We start from the raw sequence: 14,431 nt of genomic DNA, 5'->3' as shown, positions 1-14,431 counted from the left end.
TCTTATTAGGAATCACAACAGGAAAATTCAGTAAAGGGTCAATATGTTTAATTTTACATATCATAACGGCAGCAAGGATGGAATACGCCCCACGATGGAAAAATGAAAATATACTTTTAGAAAGTGGGATGATAAAGGAAATATTTGTCTGTGCAGACATGAGACAAATTGACGCTAGAATTAAAAAAACAAAGGAGAATCAGAATATCATGGTACATGGAACAGATTTTACCAATGAGGGGAAACGAGAGACAGAAGTTGGAACAAGAAATAATTAGGATTTATGAACTTGGAATGTGATGTAATATATGTAAATATATATGAGTATATTGAGTAGAAGATAGATGGATGGATGGATGGATGGATGGATGGATGGATGGATGGATGGATAGATAAGATAGAGAGATATAGATATAGATGTAAGTATACTATAACTAGCAATGCAATGCAAGAAGATAATGTTATATGTATATCATCTGTTTTTTACGTTAGTATGTACCAATGATGGGAATCGAGGGGTAGACGTTGAAACAAGAAATAATTAGGATTTATGAACTTGGAATGTGATGTAATATATGTAAATATGAGTATATTGAGTAGAAGATAGATAGATAAATATATATATATATATATATATATATATATATATATATATATATATATATATATATAGAGAGAGAGAGAGAGAGAGAGAGAGAGAGAGAGAGAGAGAGAGAGAGAGAGAGAGAGAGAGAGAGAGAGAGAGAGAGAGATGTAAGTATACTATAACTAGCAATGCAATGTAAGAAGACAATGTTATATGTATATCATCTGTTTTTTACGTTAGTATGTACCAATGACGGGAAACGAGGGGTAGAAGTTGAAACAAGAAATAATTAGGATTTATGAACTTGGAATGTGATGTAATATATGTAAATATAAATTATATTGAGTAGAAGATAGAGATATACTATAATTAATGTAAGAAGACAATGTTATTTCTATATCATCTTTTTTTTTTACGTTAGTATGCGTGGTGGAGTTAACGCCAGGATGGTCGCACTTTGTCCAATATTTTAATAATAAATGAATTTTAATTTATTTTAAAAAAAGATTTATAGACTTCAACTTCCAGAATTCCTCAGACAGCATAGCTGGCTGGGGAATTCTGGGAATTAAAGTCTACAAGTCCTAAAATTGTCAAGGATGGACGCCACCATCACCGCCCCGCCTTGATGTAAGCAACTCTCTGCCTCGCTTGGCAGAAGAGGAGAAAGAAAGAATGAAACCAACGAAGAGGCAACTGTGTAGCGGGCCAGTTTTCCAAGAGGGAAGATTACATTTCTGACAAAAACAACTCAATTCAGAGAATTTGTGTATGAGAAAGGAGGTGAAGACAGCCTCTCCTTAATAGTTCCCAGAGGATATGCTTTGTGCAGGTAGCAGTTTGCTCTGGTTTGGCAAGATTCTGTCTACAGGTGCTTCCCTGCTTCAGTGGTGGGTCCCGGATCCCGCTGCAACCGGTACACTGCAACGGGGCTCCGACATCCACCACGTGCACAGCGCACGCATGTGTACGTACCACCCGCTTTAGCTGCTTGACGGAGCATTGCGTAGGCACCGTATGCTCCGTGCGTGTGCGCGAAATCCCCAATCGGCTCAAATACAGGTAAGGAGGGCGGGCGGGCGGGCCCTCCAGAGCACCATACCGGAACAGTACCTGATGCTACCAGCAGGCACCGGTATGCCCGTACCGGGGTGTACCGGTCGTATCCCACCACTGCCCTGCTTGAGAAAATCACAATGGGTCTTTGTTTCCGGAGCCTGACAAAGCCCTTTTCTCCCCAAAAAAGAATTACTGACCTCCCAAAATGGCGAAGAGGTGCTTCCCAAAGGCCTCCACGGTGGACGGGTCACTGCACTGCAGAGCCAAATTCTTTAGGGCAATGACGGCCTTGTCCATCAGGTGAGCACTGTTGGATTTCAACTGGCCTAAAAAGCAAGCACAGGAGCCGTTAGAAGACTAGGGCTTTCTTTTGGGGAAGAAGTACAAGAGAATGAGGAAATGCCGAATGGAAAAGAACTGTCCAGAGGCCACAGGCCAGAGATGGTCTCTAAAATCACTCCATTCTGCCTGTGGATCTTCCCAGGGATCCTTCCTCAGAGGTACCATATTTTTCGGAGTATAAGACGCACCTTTTTAGCTCAAAAAATAGGGTGAAAATCTGGGTGCGTCTTATACACTGAATGCAGCATGTTTTGGCCTTCCAAAACCCCGCCCCCATCACCAAAATGGCCGTGCATAGTCTTTAGGAGGCTTCCAGAGTGCGCCTGGGGGCTGGGAAGGGCAAAAAAGAGCAAAAAGCGGGCCATTTTTTGCTCCCCCCCCCTGGAGCACTCTACAAGCCTCCTAAAGGCTATGCATGCCCTTTTTTTTTGACAAAAACGGGCCAGCCCATTTTTGAGAGGTCTGCAGGGTGCAAACTCTTTTTTTTTAAAAAACCTGCCTCTTCAAAATCTTGGTGTGTCTTATACTCCAAAAAATACAGTAGTTCCTGTCCCCTGGAATCATCGTTATACCAGAGTCCTGTACAGGTATGCCTCCATTTACAACCATTTGTTACATGACCAATGGAAAGGTAAGTTTTCAATGTACTTGGAGGCCACGAAGACGGCCACTGTTTCAAGGAAGGGCAAGAAATTTTAAAAATGGAAATACAGATAATGTTCAACGTACAACGCTTCATTTAAGTGACCGTTCAGAGTTACATCACTGGGAAAAAGTGACTTATATTATGATGACCTGTGGCTTGGCACAAAGGCACAGAACTGGTGTGAGTCTCTTTATTGGCACCAACTGTGCTCCCAACGTCCCTCTTCCCCAAACCTGCAGTCCAAACTCTGTAAGCAGAATGACAGCAATTAATCACTCCAGCAGGGCAAGAAATGAGTTCCAGGAGCGATGGATAATTCCAGCAAGAGGATATAAACACCCAGAAAGTTGTAACTATTTCAAACAGTCGGAAAGAACACCAGGAATGCAGGCCACAACTCTATGCTAGGCGAACTCAATGTTCATTCCCGACAAATGCCCCTCCCAACTGCCTCTCCTTTAAACTCCATCCCCAGGTGTGCCTTGTGAAGGGAGATGGGGCCCTTTCCTTTCTCGTAAGCCACGCAACCCCCGTTGCTCTCTTCTGCGTTCTTCCCTATTCCCTAGGATGAGGACAGGGTAGGACTTGGTCTTCATCTGAACCCCCCCTCTCCCTTGTTCTACCTCTCCTCTGCCCTGCCCCACCTGACTTTGCCCTTCCCCCGTTTCCTCCACAGCCAAGGGAGCATTTCTCACACCTCACGACTGTTGCAACATCCCCAGGGTCTCATGATCATGGGATCCTGTTTCGTGGCCCTACGACAAGCCACGTCAACGAGGAAGCCAGATCCACCGAACAAATTGGTGTTACTAATTTAACAGCAGTAATTCGTTTAACAACGGTGGCAAGACATTCAAATGAGAGATAGAAACGAGACTGGAAAAAATGGATTGATTATATTCAAAATAAATATGGGACTAAGAAATTCCAGATAGCCTATGCTTAAGATCAGGAATGATTTAAATTGTCTAAAGTTAGTTTAGCAAGGAGGAGCTAAGTTCAACGTAAAGATGTTATTAACTTCTTATTTTTATTTTTTATCAATATATCTTAGACTGTGGATGTTAAATATCTATGCCGTGTAAGGGTTCTGGGAAGTCAGGGGGGGGTAGGTTGTGGGGGTTCGGGGGGGGGGGAAGTATACTAGGCTTGATTTTAAAGCAAGATGATTGCACATGTATATTGTCCTCTCTTATAACATGATATTGTCTAGGTAATAATTTACATGTGATTATATGTTATGGAAATGGTTAATAAAATTTTATAATAAAAAAAAAACAACAGTGGCAAGAAAGGTTGCAAAATGGGGCAAAGCTCACTTAACAGCCGCCTCGCTTAGTGGATGGAAATTTGGAGCTCAGTTGTGGTTGTCAAGTCGAGACCTGCATTCTCTCCTATTGGAATTCTAACACAACAGGAAAACCCACAATAATGAGAGGCTGAGGTTAAGAAGGTAGACACACTAAGAGCAGTGTTTCTCAACCTTGGCCACTTGAAGATGTCCGGACTTCAACTCCCAGAATTCCCCAGTTGAAGTCCACCCATCTTCAAGTAGCCAAAGTTAAGAAAAGTGGCATAGAGTCCCCATCAAGGCCCGCCAACCCCCAACCACCTGGCGGGGGGGAGAGAAAAGCCCAGAAAACGAGATTCTCTCCTGCTACAACAGTGTTTCTCAACCATGGCAACTTGAAGATGTCCGGACTTCAACTCCCAGAATTCCCCAGCCAGCGAATGCTGGCTGGGGAATTCTGGGAGTTGAAGTCCGGACATCTTCAAGCCGCCAAGGTTGAGAAACACTGCACTAGAGAGAATCTTGCCTAAAAGGAACATATATGTAAACAAAAATCACTTACTGGCTAACCCTTTCACGATGTCCAGAGCATACTGGCTGAGATCGAGAGTGACAGACGCCAGTAAGCAAGAAATTGCTAAAGAAAAGAAAAAGAAGACGCATGTTCAGTCCAAAGGCTTTCAGGCTTGCCAACAGCCACACCAAAACCAACCACTGCAGCCAATTTTGCATTCACGGCTACGGAGGTACCAACAGAAAAATAAAATGGGGGCTTTCTGGAACTGCTGGCATGCAATGGTCAGGCTTGTCCCAGCTAGGTCCCTAGGAAAGAAAGACCCTCGACTCCCTTTGGCTGAAGGGATAGGTACTTTTACTAAGGATTAGTGGTTGCAGCAAAAGCAGTCTGGAACGAACTATGGCCCCTGGGAGGGACGCGTGCAATGAACGCTTGTGTTGCTGCAGAGAATCTCCCCCTTCGAGGTCTTTTTATGCAGGTCGGAGGGGGGCAGAAATTCCCACTTGGGGTCTGCTTCGGCCTCCTGGTGGGGGGCTTTGGGTGAAGGCTGGAAGGAAGAGCCGCTGGTGGCGAAGAGCCGGAGGGCCTTGTTCCAGTGGGGCTGCATCCTGGCCTGGAACTGGCTGACCATCTCAGCTCGCTAAGCCTCCAGGCGCCGGCACCTAGCCTTGCACTCCCTCAGGTCTTTCCTCTGCTTGGAAAGCCTATGCTCCTAGTCCTCAGTGAGGTGCTTCTGCTGAGCCTCCTTCTCGGTCAGATCCAATTTGAACTGAGCTGTTTTGCCAACTCTTTCTCCTGGGGGCTGCTTAGCTCCAGCAACTGCTCCCTGTTGGGGCCTTAAAGGAGCCCAGGAGGGCAGGCGAGGAGCTGGCTTGATGTGAGTGACATCGAGTTGGCCACGCCCACCCAGTCACATGACCACCTAGCCATGCCCACCCAGCCATTCATTAGGCAGATCATATTAGTGGTCTGTGGGATTTAAAATTATGAATTTAGTGGCCCCTGAGGTCCGAAAGGTTGGCGACCCCTGTTACATATGATTCCCTCAATCACTCACTTTCAATGGCGTTCTCCGAGCTCCTTAAGAGAGATTTCTGCAAAGCTGGCAACATGAGGTCCTTGAATTCGGAATGAGACACATACCGGAGCAGAGGCGCACAATTGTCCTGCAAGGAACCAGCACCGCTAAAATAGCAACAGCACTAAAGACTTATATACCGCTTTACGGTGCTTCACAGATATACAGGTTTACAGAGTCAGCAGCCTATTGTCCCCAACAATCTGAGTCCTCATTTTTACCCACCCCGGAAGGACAGAAGGCTGAGTCCATCTTGAGATGGATAGATGGATGGATGATAGGTAGATAGAAGGATGGATGATTGGTAGATAGAAGATAGATAGATAGATAGATAGATAGATGGATGGATGGATGGATGGATGGATGGATGGATGGATGGATGGATGGATGGATGGATGGATGATTGGTAGATAGAAGATGGATGGATGATAGGTAGATAGAAGATAGAAGGATGGATGATTGGTAGATAGAAGATGGATGGATGATTGGTAGATAGAAGATAGATAGATAGATAGATAGATAGATAGATGGATGGATGGATGGATGGATGGATGGATGGATGGATGATTGGCAGATAGATAGATAAATAGATAGATAGATAGATAGATAGATAGATAGATAGATAGATAGATAGATGATAGATAGATAAATAGATAGATAGATAGATAGATGATAGATAGATAGATAGATAGATAGATAGATAGATAGATAGATAGATATAGATGATAGGTAGATAGATAGATGATAGATAGATAGATAGATAGATAGATAGATAGATAGATAGATAGATAGATAGATAGATAGATAGATAGATAGATAGATGGATGATAGGTAGATAGAAGATGGATGGATGATTGGTAGATAAACGATAGATAGAAGATAAATAGATGGATGGATGATAGGTAGATAGAAGATGGATGGATGGATGGATGGATGGATGGATGGATGGATGGATGGATGATAGGTAGATAGAAGATAGATAGAAGATGGATGGATGATAGGTAGATAGAAGATAGATAGAAGATAGATAGAAGATAGATGGATGGATGAAAGGTAGATAGAAGATAGATAGTTTGGGAACTTTTGAGGGATTTCTTTCTCACCAGGACGTGCTCCTGAGGCTTGGTCTTGCTCATCAGGATGGTCTTCACATAGAAATCAAGCAGGGCAGTCTGAATAATGAAAATAGTCAAGATATTGATATGTAACAACACACACCACTTCATAGTAGGTCAGAGAATGCAGGTTCGCTATGAAATTCACCAACCTTACACAGTCTGCTCGCCTTTTGCTAAGCAGCCGTTATCTTTCTCCAACACCAAATGGCCTTTAAAAAAACCCCAAAAACTTACCTTGTGTTTGTTGATGGTGCTGAGATCTTTCTGGGTGGTGCAGAACTGGACAAGCAGGCCCAGCATGATTGCATATCCCTGATTGGCTTCCAAATGGAGAATTATGGAGAGGTATTGATCCACCAGCCCGGGATTCTGAGGTCAAAAGAAAAATATATATATATTGAGGACTGAGGAGGCAGAAATGAGGGAAAACAAGCTGTTTTGAAAAAGAAATGGGCTGGTTTTGCTCATTTTGGGGGGGGACACTCCCTCCAGGAGCACTCTACGAGACTCCTAAAGGCTATTCATGCCTTTTTGGGGGGGGGGGAAACGGGCCCGTTTTTGCAAAAAATGAGCCGTTTTGGGAGGTCTGCAGAGTGCAAAAACTTTTTTTTTTAATTTGCCTCTTCAAAATCTTGGTGCGTCTTATACTCGGCTGCGTCTTATACTCCAAAAATACGGTAACTAATGGTAATATCATAATGTAAGATTGAAACGAACAGCATGCATGAGTGGGGGAACTTTTACCTTTAATATAATGATATCACTAATAATAAATTAATATAATAAAATCAGACATTTACACGAGCCATTTAATGGGCTCCGTCCCGCTCTGGGTTCCCCACGCCCGCTGGCAGAACCAGGTCTTCCTATGGAGTCTTCCAACATATGGAGTTGGAAGTCAAACATCTTCCAGTTGTCAGGGTTGAAAACACTGTCTCAATGTATTGGATCATGGTTTCTTCTAAGCCTGGTCAAGATACCCAATCTCAACACATCCGGAAGAGACAAGATGGGCAGAAAACTCTGAACCCCGGGTGCTTTTTGCAGAAAATGTAACTTCACCTCTTTCCAGAGTCTGTTCAACTTCTTCACGGCCCCATTCACCACAGGTTTGCGGGAGCCACCCAGGATCTCCAGCAGCAGGAAACACTGAACTTCCACCTGTTAATAAAGACAAGTAAAGGGATCATTTCATATCGCTGACCATCCTTGATCCGTTTCTAGCTTGCGGACACTGCTGGTCAGCAGCCAAAAAATATTTTCAGGGCCGTGAAAATATTTACAGACCCCTCGCAACCTGGACGTAAATTGTTTCAACTCCTACCCTCAAAACGACTTTGTTAATATTTATGTTCATGTCTATACTTGTTATCTTGTACATGTTAGACAAACAAACTAACAAAGAAATTAATAAAACGGGGCAAAACTCACCGTATTTTTCAGAGTATAAGACGCACCAAGGTTTTGAAGAGGCAAATTAAAAAAAAAACTTTTTGCACTCTGCAGACCTCCCCAAAACAGCCCATTTCTTGCAAAAATAGGCCTGTTTTTTTTAAAGGCATGCATAGCCTTTAGGAGGCTTATAGAGTGCTCCTGGGGGCTGGGGGGGGGTGAAACTGAGCAAAAAACAGCCAGTTTTTTGCTCATTTCTGCCCTCCCCAGCCCCCAGAATCACTCTGAAAGCTTCTCAAACCCTCTGCACATCCATTTTTGCAAAGGGGTTGGGGTTTCAGGAGGCCAAAAATGCTGTATTCAGTGTATAAGACACACCCAGATTTTCAGCCTCTTTTTTGAGGGGAAAAAGGTGCGTCTTATACTCCGGAAAAATACGGTATACTTGTTATCTTGTATATGTTAGACAAACAAATAGTAAGTAAGTAAGATCTTTATTACAGTCAAAGACCAGCAAAATACATTTGTCTTTACACTATATTAAAAATACTAACATTAAAATATAATTAAAAAGTATTGACATTAAAAGTGGATAATAACATAATGGTGCAAAGATTGTTAGAGGTATGTCCAGATAATTGGTACAAGATGGTGCTATACTTCTGTAGCCAATTTTTTTCTTATGGACATTGCAGCCGCACAGAACTTTGCCACTGCAAATGTGGTAGCTGGGTAGTGTCCTGGAGGAGAAAGCCTAGATAAACATTGTCTGCCCTCCCTGGCAATCTCTCTAATGAGGGGAGAATATATGCAGACCTACAAGCTCTGTATAGCTCGCAGTGTAATAGTACATGAGAATTATCTTCCACTTCTCCTTTACCACATATACAAACGCGTTCGGCTATAGGTGTTCTCTTATACCTGCCCTGGAGGAGTGCTGAGGGAAGAATGTTAAATCTGGCTCTGAAGAAAGCTATTCTTTGTTTTGGAGAGATCAGGTCATTTAGATATCTTGCCGATTCCCACACACCCTGTTTTATTCTGTCCCTACTGTGGAGAGGCAACCTATATAATTCTTCTTGGAACTCCCATGTCCCTCATTCTATTGATTACTACTTGCTTTGCTTGCTCAAAGCCTAGGGACATTAATACGGAAAAATACGGTATACTTCTTATCTTGTATATGTTAGACAAACAAACAAATAAATAAATAAAACGGGGCAAACAACTGTCGTGCTTAACAACAGAAATTCGGGGCTCAATTCCTAAAGGACCACAAAGGACTACCTGTAATCCAACCAAGATTAAGGGGGAAAGGTCACAAGCCTAATCAAGGCGAATCCTACCAGTTTCTCCCACGTTTCTCCATGCCTCTTGTCTTGTGTCGGGAAGACAATGCGAACGAGGAGACAGGTCCACGAAAGAGCCAGCGAAGCAGCCGATCCGCTGCTCTTGCTGTGACAGAAAGGACAAACAAGGGAATTAATCTAAGGGCTCCGGGAGAATCGTGGGATTCCCATCGCTGGTGCAGATGGGAAAGTTAGTCAAACGTTACAGAGTTAAGATGAAGGATTGCAGCTGTACCAAGGCGCACACTTCTAGTGTACCTCATGCGGTGGTGGGATTCAAATAATTTAACAACCGGTTCTCTGACCTAATGGTTTCTTCCAACAACCAGTTCACCAAACTGCTCAGAAAGTTAACAACCGGTTCTCCCGAAGTGGTGCAAACTGGCTGAATCCCACCACTGACCTCATGATTGCACAGGAATCCATTTCACTGCCCGCTGCTACAATTTGATACAACTTCCTCCACCGTTTGTATAATGGCCAGGGACAAATGAAGTTCCAAGACATCAAAGGACATCTCATCATCTTCTTTTAACCACCCCATAATCCCTTGCAGGGTTGGAGTCTGAATGGAGTTAAGTGTTTAGTGGCCAGAAGCCCTTCCTCTCGCCAATGCGGAGTTACATTCAGCAGATATATGTCTCAACATGACCAGAGAGATGAATATCTGCCTCTACCGAGGATCGAACTCACAGCCTACTGATTATGAGGCGAGAGCTCCACCTCCAGGCCACTGCACCAATCATCAAAGGACATCTGATAGCTACTCTTAATTTTATCAGCCCTGTAAAGTAGGCCAGTCTTAAGGTGGCAAAGTGGTTAGAATGCAGTATTGCAGGCTGGTGTGGTCAGCTGGAAGCAGATTCGGACAGTGAGGAGGTTGGGGAGGAACATGGGCCAGTTCTAGAGTCTGGGGAAGGCTTGGATGAGGGCTCTGCGTTGGAGCCAGAGAGGGGGCCAGGGCCATCTGGGAGTTATGTGCTGCCTCCGGAGCCTCCGGAGTCTGACGTCAGCGAGGCAGAAGAACAAGGGGAGCCTGTTCCCAGTGTGCGCATGCGTAGAGCTGCCAGAAGGCAAGAACAGTTAAGACAAAAGGGGCGACTTGGGAGTAAGGCTTGGAGATGATTGGCCCCTCCCATAAGACATAAAAGAGGAGCAAACGAACATGAGCCTTTGCAGGAAGCAACTTTGTTCGTTCTGGTCAGTTTAAACTCTGAAGCTCCGTTTTCACTCTGTGCTCCGTTTGGCCTTGCAAAACTAATTGGCAACTAGGTCTCTGGCAGCGTTTCAAGGGAGATAAAGGTGGCTGCTTATCAGCCTTATCCCGAAAGACTTTGGCAGACTTCTGTCGGACTCTTCACAAACTATTTGCAACTCATTACGGGCTGTGAATGAACATAAGTCACAGCCGTTTAAATAAAAAGAGGGTTTTGGGGACTAAGTGTGTAATTTTTACTGTCTACAGGTCTACAGGCTACTTCTGCTGCCTGCCGGCAGTTTGAGTCTCTACCGGCTCAAGGTTGAACTCAGCCTTCCATCCTTCCGAGGTGGGTAAAATGAGGACGCAGATTGTTGGGCGGGGGGGGGGGAGGCTGACTCTGTACACTGCTTAGAGAGGGCTGTAAAGGACTGTGAAGCGGTATATACATCTAAGAGGTTCCTTCCATGAAGTTAAGAGATGAAAATAGTTTCTGAAACTAATTCCCAAAGAAACTTTGCAGATTCTCAACCCTCCAGGTCATGGCTTAGGACCTGGATATCTGGGAGACCGCCTCCTGCCACATACCTCACAACGGCTGATAAGAACTCACAGACTGGGCCTTCTCCGGGTACCGTCGACCGGACAATGCCGGCTGGCGGCTCCTTGGAGGAGGGCCTTCTCTATAGCTGCTCCAACCCTGTGGAGCGACCTACCCGTAGAGATCCGGACCCTCCCCACTCTCTCGGCCTTCCGAAAAGCCACTAAAACCTGGCTATTCCGGCAGGCCTGAGGCTGTTGACTTCAGGAATGAGGTCCAGCCCTATTCAGATTGAGTGTATGGTGTCTTGTTTTTAAATTGTTTCTTTTTAAATTGTTCTTTATTTTTAACTCTTTATATTAACTTTATCTGTAAGCCGCCCGGAGTCCTACGGGATTGGGAGGCATATAAATCTATTAAAAGTTAAGGTTGTTGTCCCAAAGGTGCTTTTTTTTTTTTTTTTTACCCAAGAGGCAACTGGATTTCCTTGGGCTTTTTTTCTTTGAAAACATTTCGCCTCTCGCCCAAGAAGCTTCTTCGGTTTTGTTCCCCAAGAGGCCTTTGCCCAGCGCTCAGCTCTCACCTGGATCCCCCGGACTTGCTGCTGAGTCCTGAAGATTGCAGGGAGCACAGAAGGTTCTTCGCAGTCACTTCTGGTTGGCATTCAGCCAGCTGCCGAAGAGCTGTCTGAAGGGCTCGGTGTGATGCAGCATCTCTAGCAAAAATGGAGAGGAAGGGGAGAGATTGTCAGCTGAAAAATATGGCTCTGAAATATCCTGTCCTCAATCAAGCCTTTCCTAATAATCTGCCTGTTTGTTTTCAATAGCAAAGGTTTATTCTTTAGCAAAGGTTGAAGATAACCTTTGCTGAAGAGGATTAGGGGCTTGGAGGCAGGAATTGGGTATGTCTAGACTGGTGAAAAGAAGGACCAGAGGTGACATGATAGCGGTCTTCCTATATTTGAGGGCCTGCCACAAAGAAAAGGGGGTCAACCTCTTCTCCAAAGCACCTGAGGGTAGAACCAGAAGCAATGGGTGGAAACTAATCAAGGAGAGAAGCAACCTAGAACAAAGGAGAAATGTCCTGACAGTGAGAACAATTAACCAGTGGAACTGCTTGCCTCCAGAAGTTGTGGGTTCTCCATTATTGGATGCTTTAAGGCGGGACGGACACATGTCTGGAATGGTACAGGGTCTGCCTGAGCAGAGGGTTGAACTAAAAGACCTCCAAGGTCCCTCCCAGCTCTGTTATTCTGTTATAATATTTTTATAATTATATTTATAACTCTGCAATATGTCTGGGTTTTTTTTGTAACACTGAATAAATTACAACACACATTGCAAAAAAAAAAAAAATAGTAAAGAGAACTGTGTTTTGTATTTCCACCCAAAATAGGAGCCAGACTTTCAATTTCAGAATAAAAGCAATCTTCCATAATTAATCCATTAAATGGATGCTAGACAGGAATTCTGCCCCCAGAAGGAAAACGGGTTGTGCAATGTTATTGCACGTGATCACCAGTTAAAACTTCATCAGTGAACTGAAAACGTATTTCTTTATTTACAGGAATCTGCTTTGCTTTGTCTTCTGTCCTTGTAAACAATTTTGCAGCAGACATTTTAAAGGTAGAAGAAATGCATTTCCAAAACAATCTCATCAAACTGTGTTATATCTCCAGGACCATCATTGATTTTTGAAAGGCATAACTAAAAGAATGGTTTGGGGGGGGGAAATCCAGTTTTCTATAAATACAATTGTATGCATTTCTTTGTTCATTTGTGCAATTGGTTAAGCACCCTACATTACAATACAACGAAACACAAATATCATTCTCACCAAAAAAAAAAGAAAAGATGGCCAATCTTTGGTTTAAAAAAAAGAAGCAATTTTAAATGAGAGAGAAGCCTTATCATAAAAAGCCTCTAAATCTGCTTCCATAGACTTTGCCAGAACAAATAAATGTTATCTGAACCGGAGGGCATAGTCCGCCGTCTATCCAGTTTGACATAATTACCTGTATCGATGCAGAGTGAGGCAGAAAAGCTTACACAGGCCCTTCACGGCGCCTTCTGGCAGATCTGCGAAAGATCAAATCAAAATCAATGCGGTACTTCAATGAAAAGCAATGCTTAAAATCAAAAGCAATGTTTTAATGCCCTATGCCAGGGGTGTCAAACTCGATTTCCTTGAGGGCCCTATCAGGGTTGTGTTTGACCTCGGGGGAGTCGGGGAGGGGGCATGGCCTGCTGAACACTCGTGTTGGGGACGCCTGTGGCAGCCTGAGTGCTCTGCCAGCGAAAACGGGCTCCCGAGCTCCGTTTTCGCCTGCAAAGGCCTCCTGCAAGGCTCTGCCAGCAAAAACAGCCCCCCAGGGTGGCCTCACGGGCCAGATTTAAGCACTTCGTGGGCCACATAGAGCCCCCAGGCCTTGAGTTTAACACCCCTGCCCTATGTGGTTTCTATTTTCCCCACAAATGTCAATCAACGCTGATCTAAAAATTTTAAAAAGGCCACAAAAAGAGATCTAGAACAAAATGGACGGACGACATCAGCAAGTATGGTGTGCCCAATTGGCTATGAAAAGCTCAGGACTGTACGAGTTGGAAACATGAGGAAGGGGCCTTCATCCTGCAGTGCGTAGACAGTGGCTAAATAATGATGATGATCAACCAAGGGGCAATTAGATTTTGAAGAGGACTATGGTCATTGGTCCAGAGGCAGAGAAGCTGTTTCACACACTGCAATTGTGATGAAAACACCCATCCTCATGTCCAGGACTTCTATTGAGATTTTACTAAACTTTTCAAGACTCTTTTCTATTCAGTGCTACAAGTGGCTCTCAACTTACAACTTTGGTTTAGTGACCAAAGCTAAAGTGACACTAGAAAGTGATTTATGACCATTTTTCCACACCTATGGCTTTTGCAGCAACCCCGTGGTCAATGCACTTGTGTCACCTTTTGACAGGCAAATTCAAATTCAAATCCAGATTAACAGCTTCAGTGGTTCACTTAAAACCTGTGGCAAGAAAGGTTGTAAAATGAGGCAAAGCTCGCTTCACAACTGTCTCGCTTAGCAGCAGAAATGTTGGGGTTCAACTGTGGTCATAAGTCGAAGACTGCCTGTCAGGCCTGCAGCCATCTTTTCTTTTGGGTCTTTGGCCTGTCACACTTTCTATTATTCTCCTATGCAGTTTTCTATTGTGGGAAAATGGGAGGGGGGATTGTACGGGGCTAGATGCTATGTAGCCATAACAACATTCTTTCTAGAAAGCCAAGGTCATCCTTTGTCTTTGCATCTCTGCACCTGACCGG

General features: G+C 44.1%; 1 protein-coding gene across 1 annotated transcript in view; it reads right to left on the bottom strand.

The window, feature by feature from the left end:
• Window positions 1–14,431, bottom strand: part of GCN1 (GCN1 activator of EIF2AK4) — an 87,585-nt gene that overhangs the window by 71,432 nt on the left and 1,722 nt on the right. The window contains exons 3-11 of the mRNA XM_087705643.1: window positions 13,132–13,195; window positions 11,701–11,832; window positions 9,376–9,484; window positions 7,700–7,798; window positions 6,872–7,006; window positions 6,623–6,691; window positions 5,499–5,607; window positions 4,487–4,561; window positions 1,843–1,971 (exon numbers count right to left, since the gene is read on the bottom strand). Of these exons, the coding sequence (XP_087561769.1) occupies window positions 1,843–1,971; window positions 4,487–4,561; window positions 5,499–5,607; window positions 6,623–6,691; window positions 6,872–7,006; window positions 7,700–7,798; window positions 9,376–9,484; window positions 11,701–11,832; window positions 13,132–13,195 (921 nt within the window). The remainder of the gene's footprint in view (window positions 1–1,842; window positions 1,972–4,486; window positions 4,562–5,498; window positions 5,608–6,622; window positions 6,692–6,871; window positions 7,007–7,699; window positions 7,799–9,375; window positions 9,485–11,700; window positions 11,833–13,131; window positions 13,196–14,431) is intronic.

This window comes from Thamnophis sirtalis, unplaced genomic scaffold (genome assembly GCF_051295495.1).
Source record: "Thamnophis sirtalis isolate CommonGarterSnake01/CBP01778 unplaced genomic scaffold, rThaSir2_p1.2 scaffold_2, whole genome shotgun sequence".
Classification (NCBI taxonomy): domain Eukaryota; kingdom Metazoa; phylum Chordata; class Lepidosauria; order Squamata; family Natricidae; genus Thamnophis; species Thamnophis sirtalis.
Note: the sequence above shows the minus strand (reverse complement) of the source record. Positions and strands in the feature narration are given on the sequence as shown.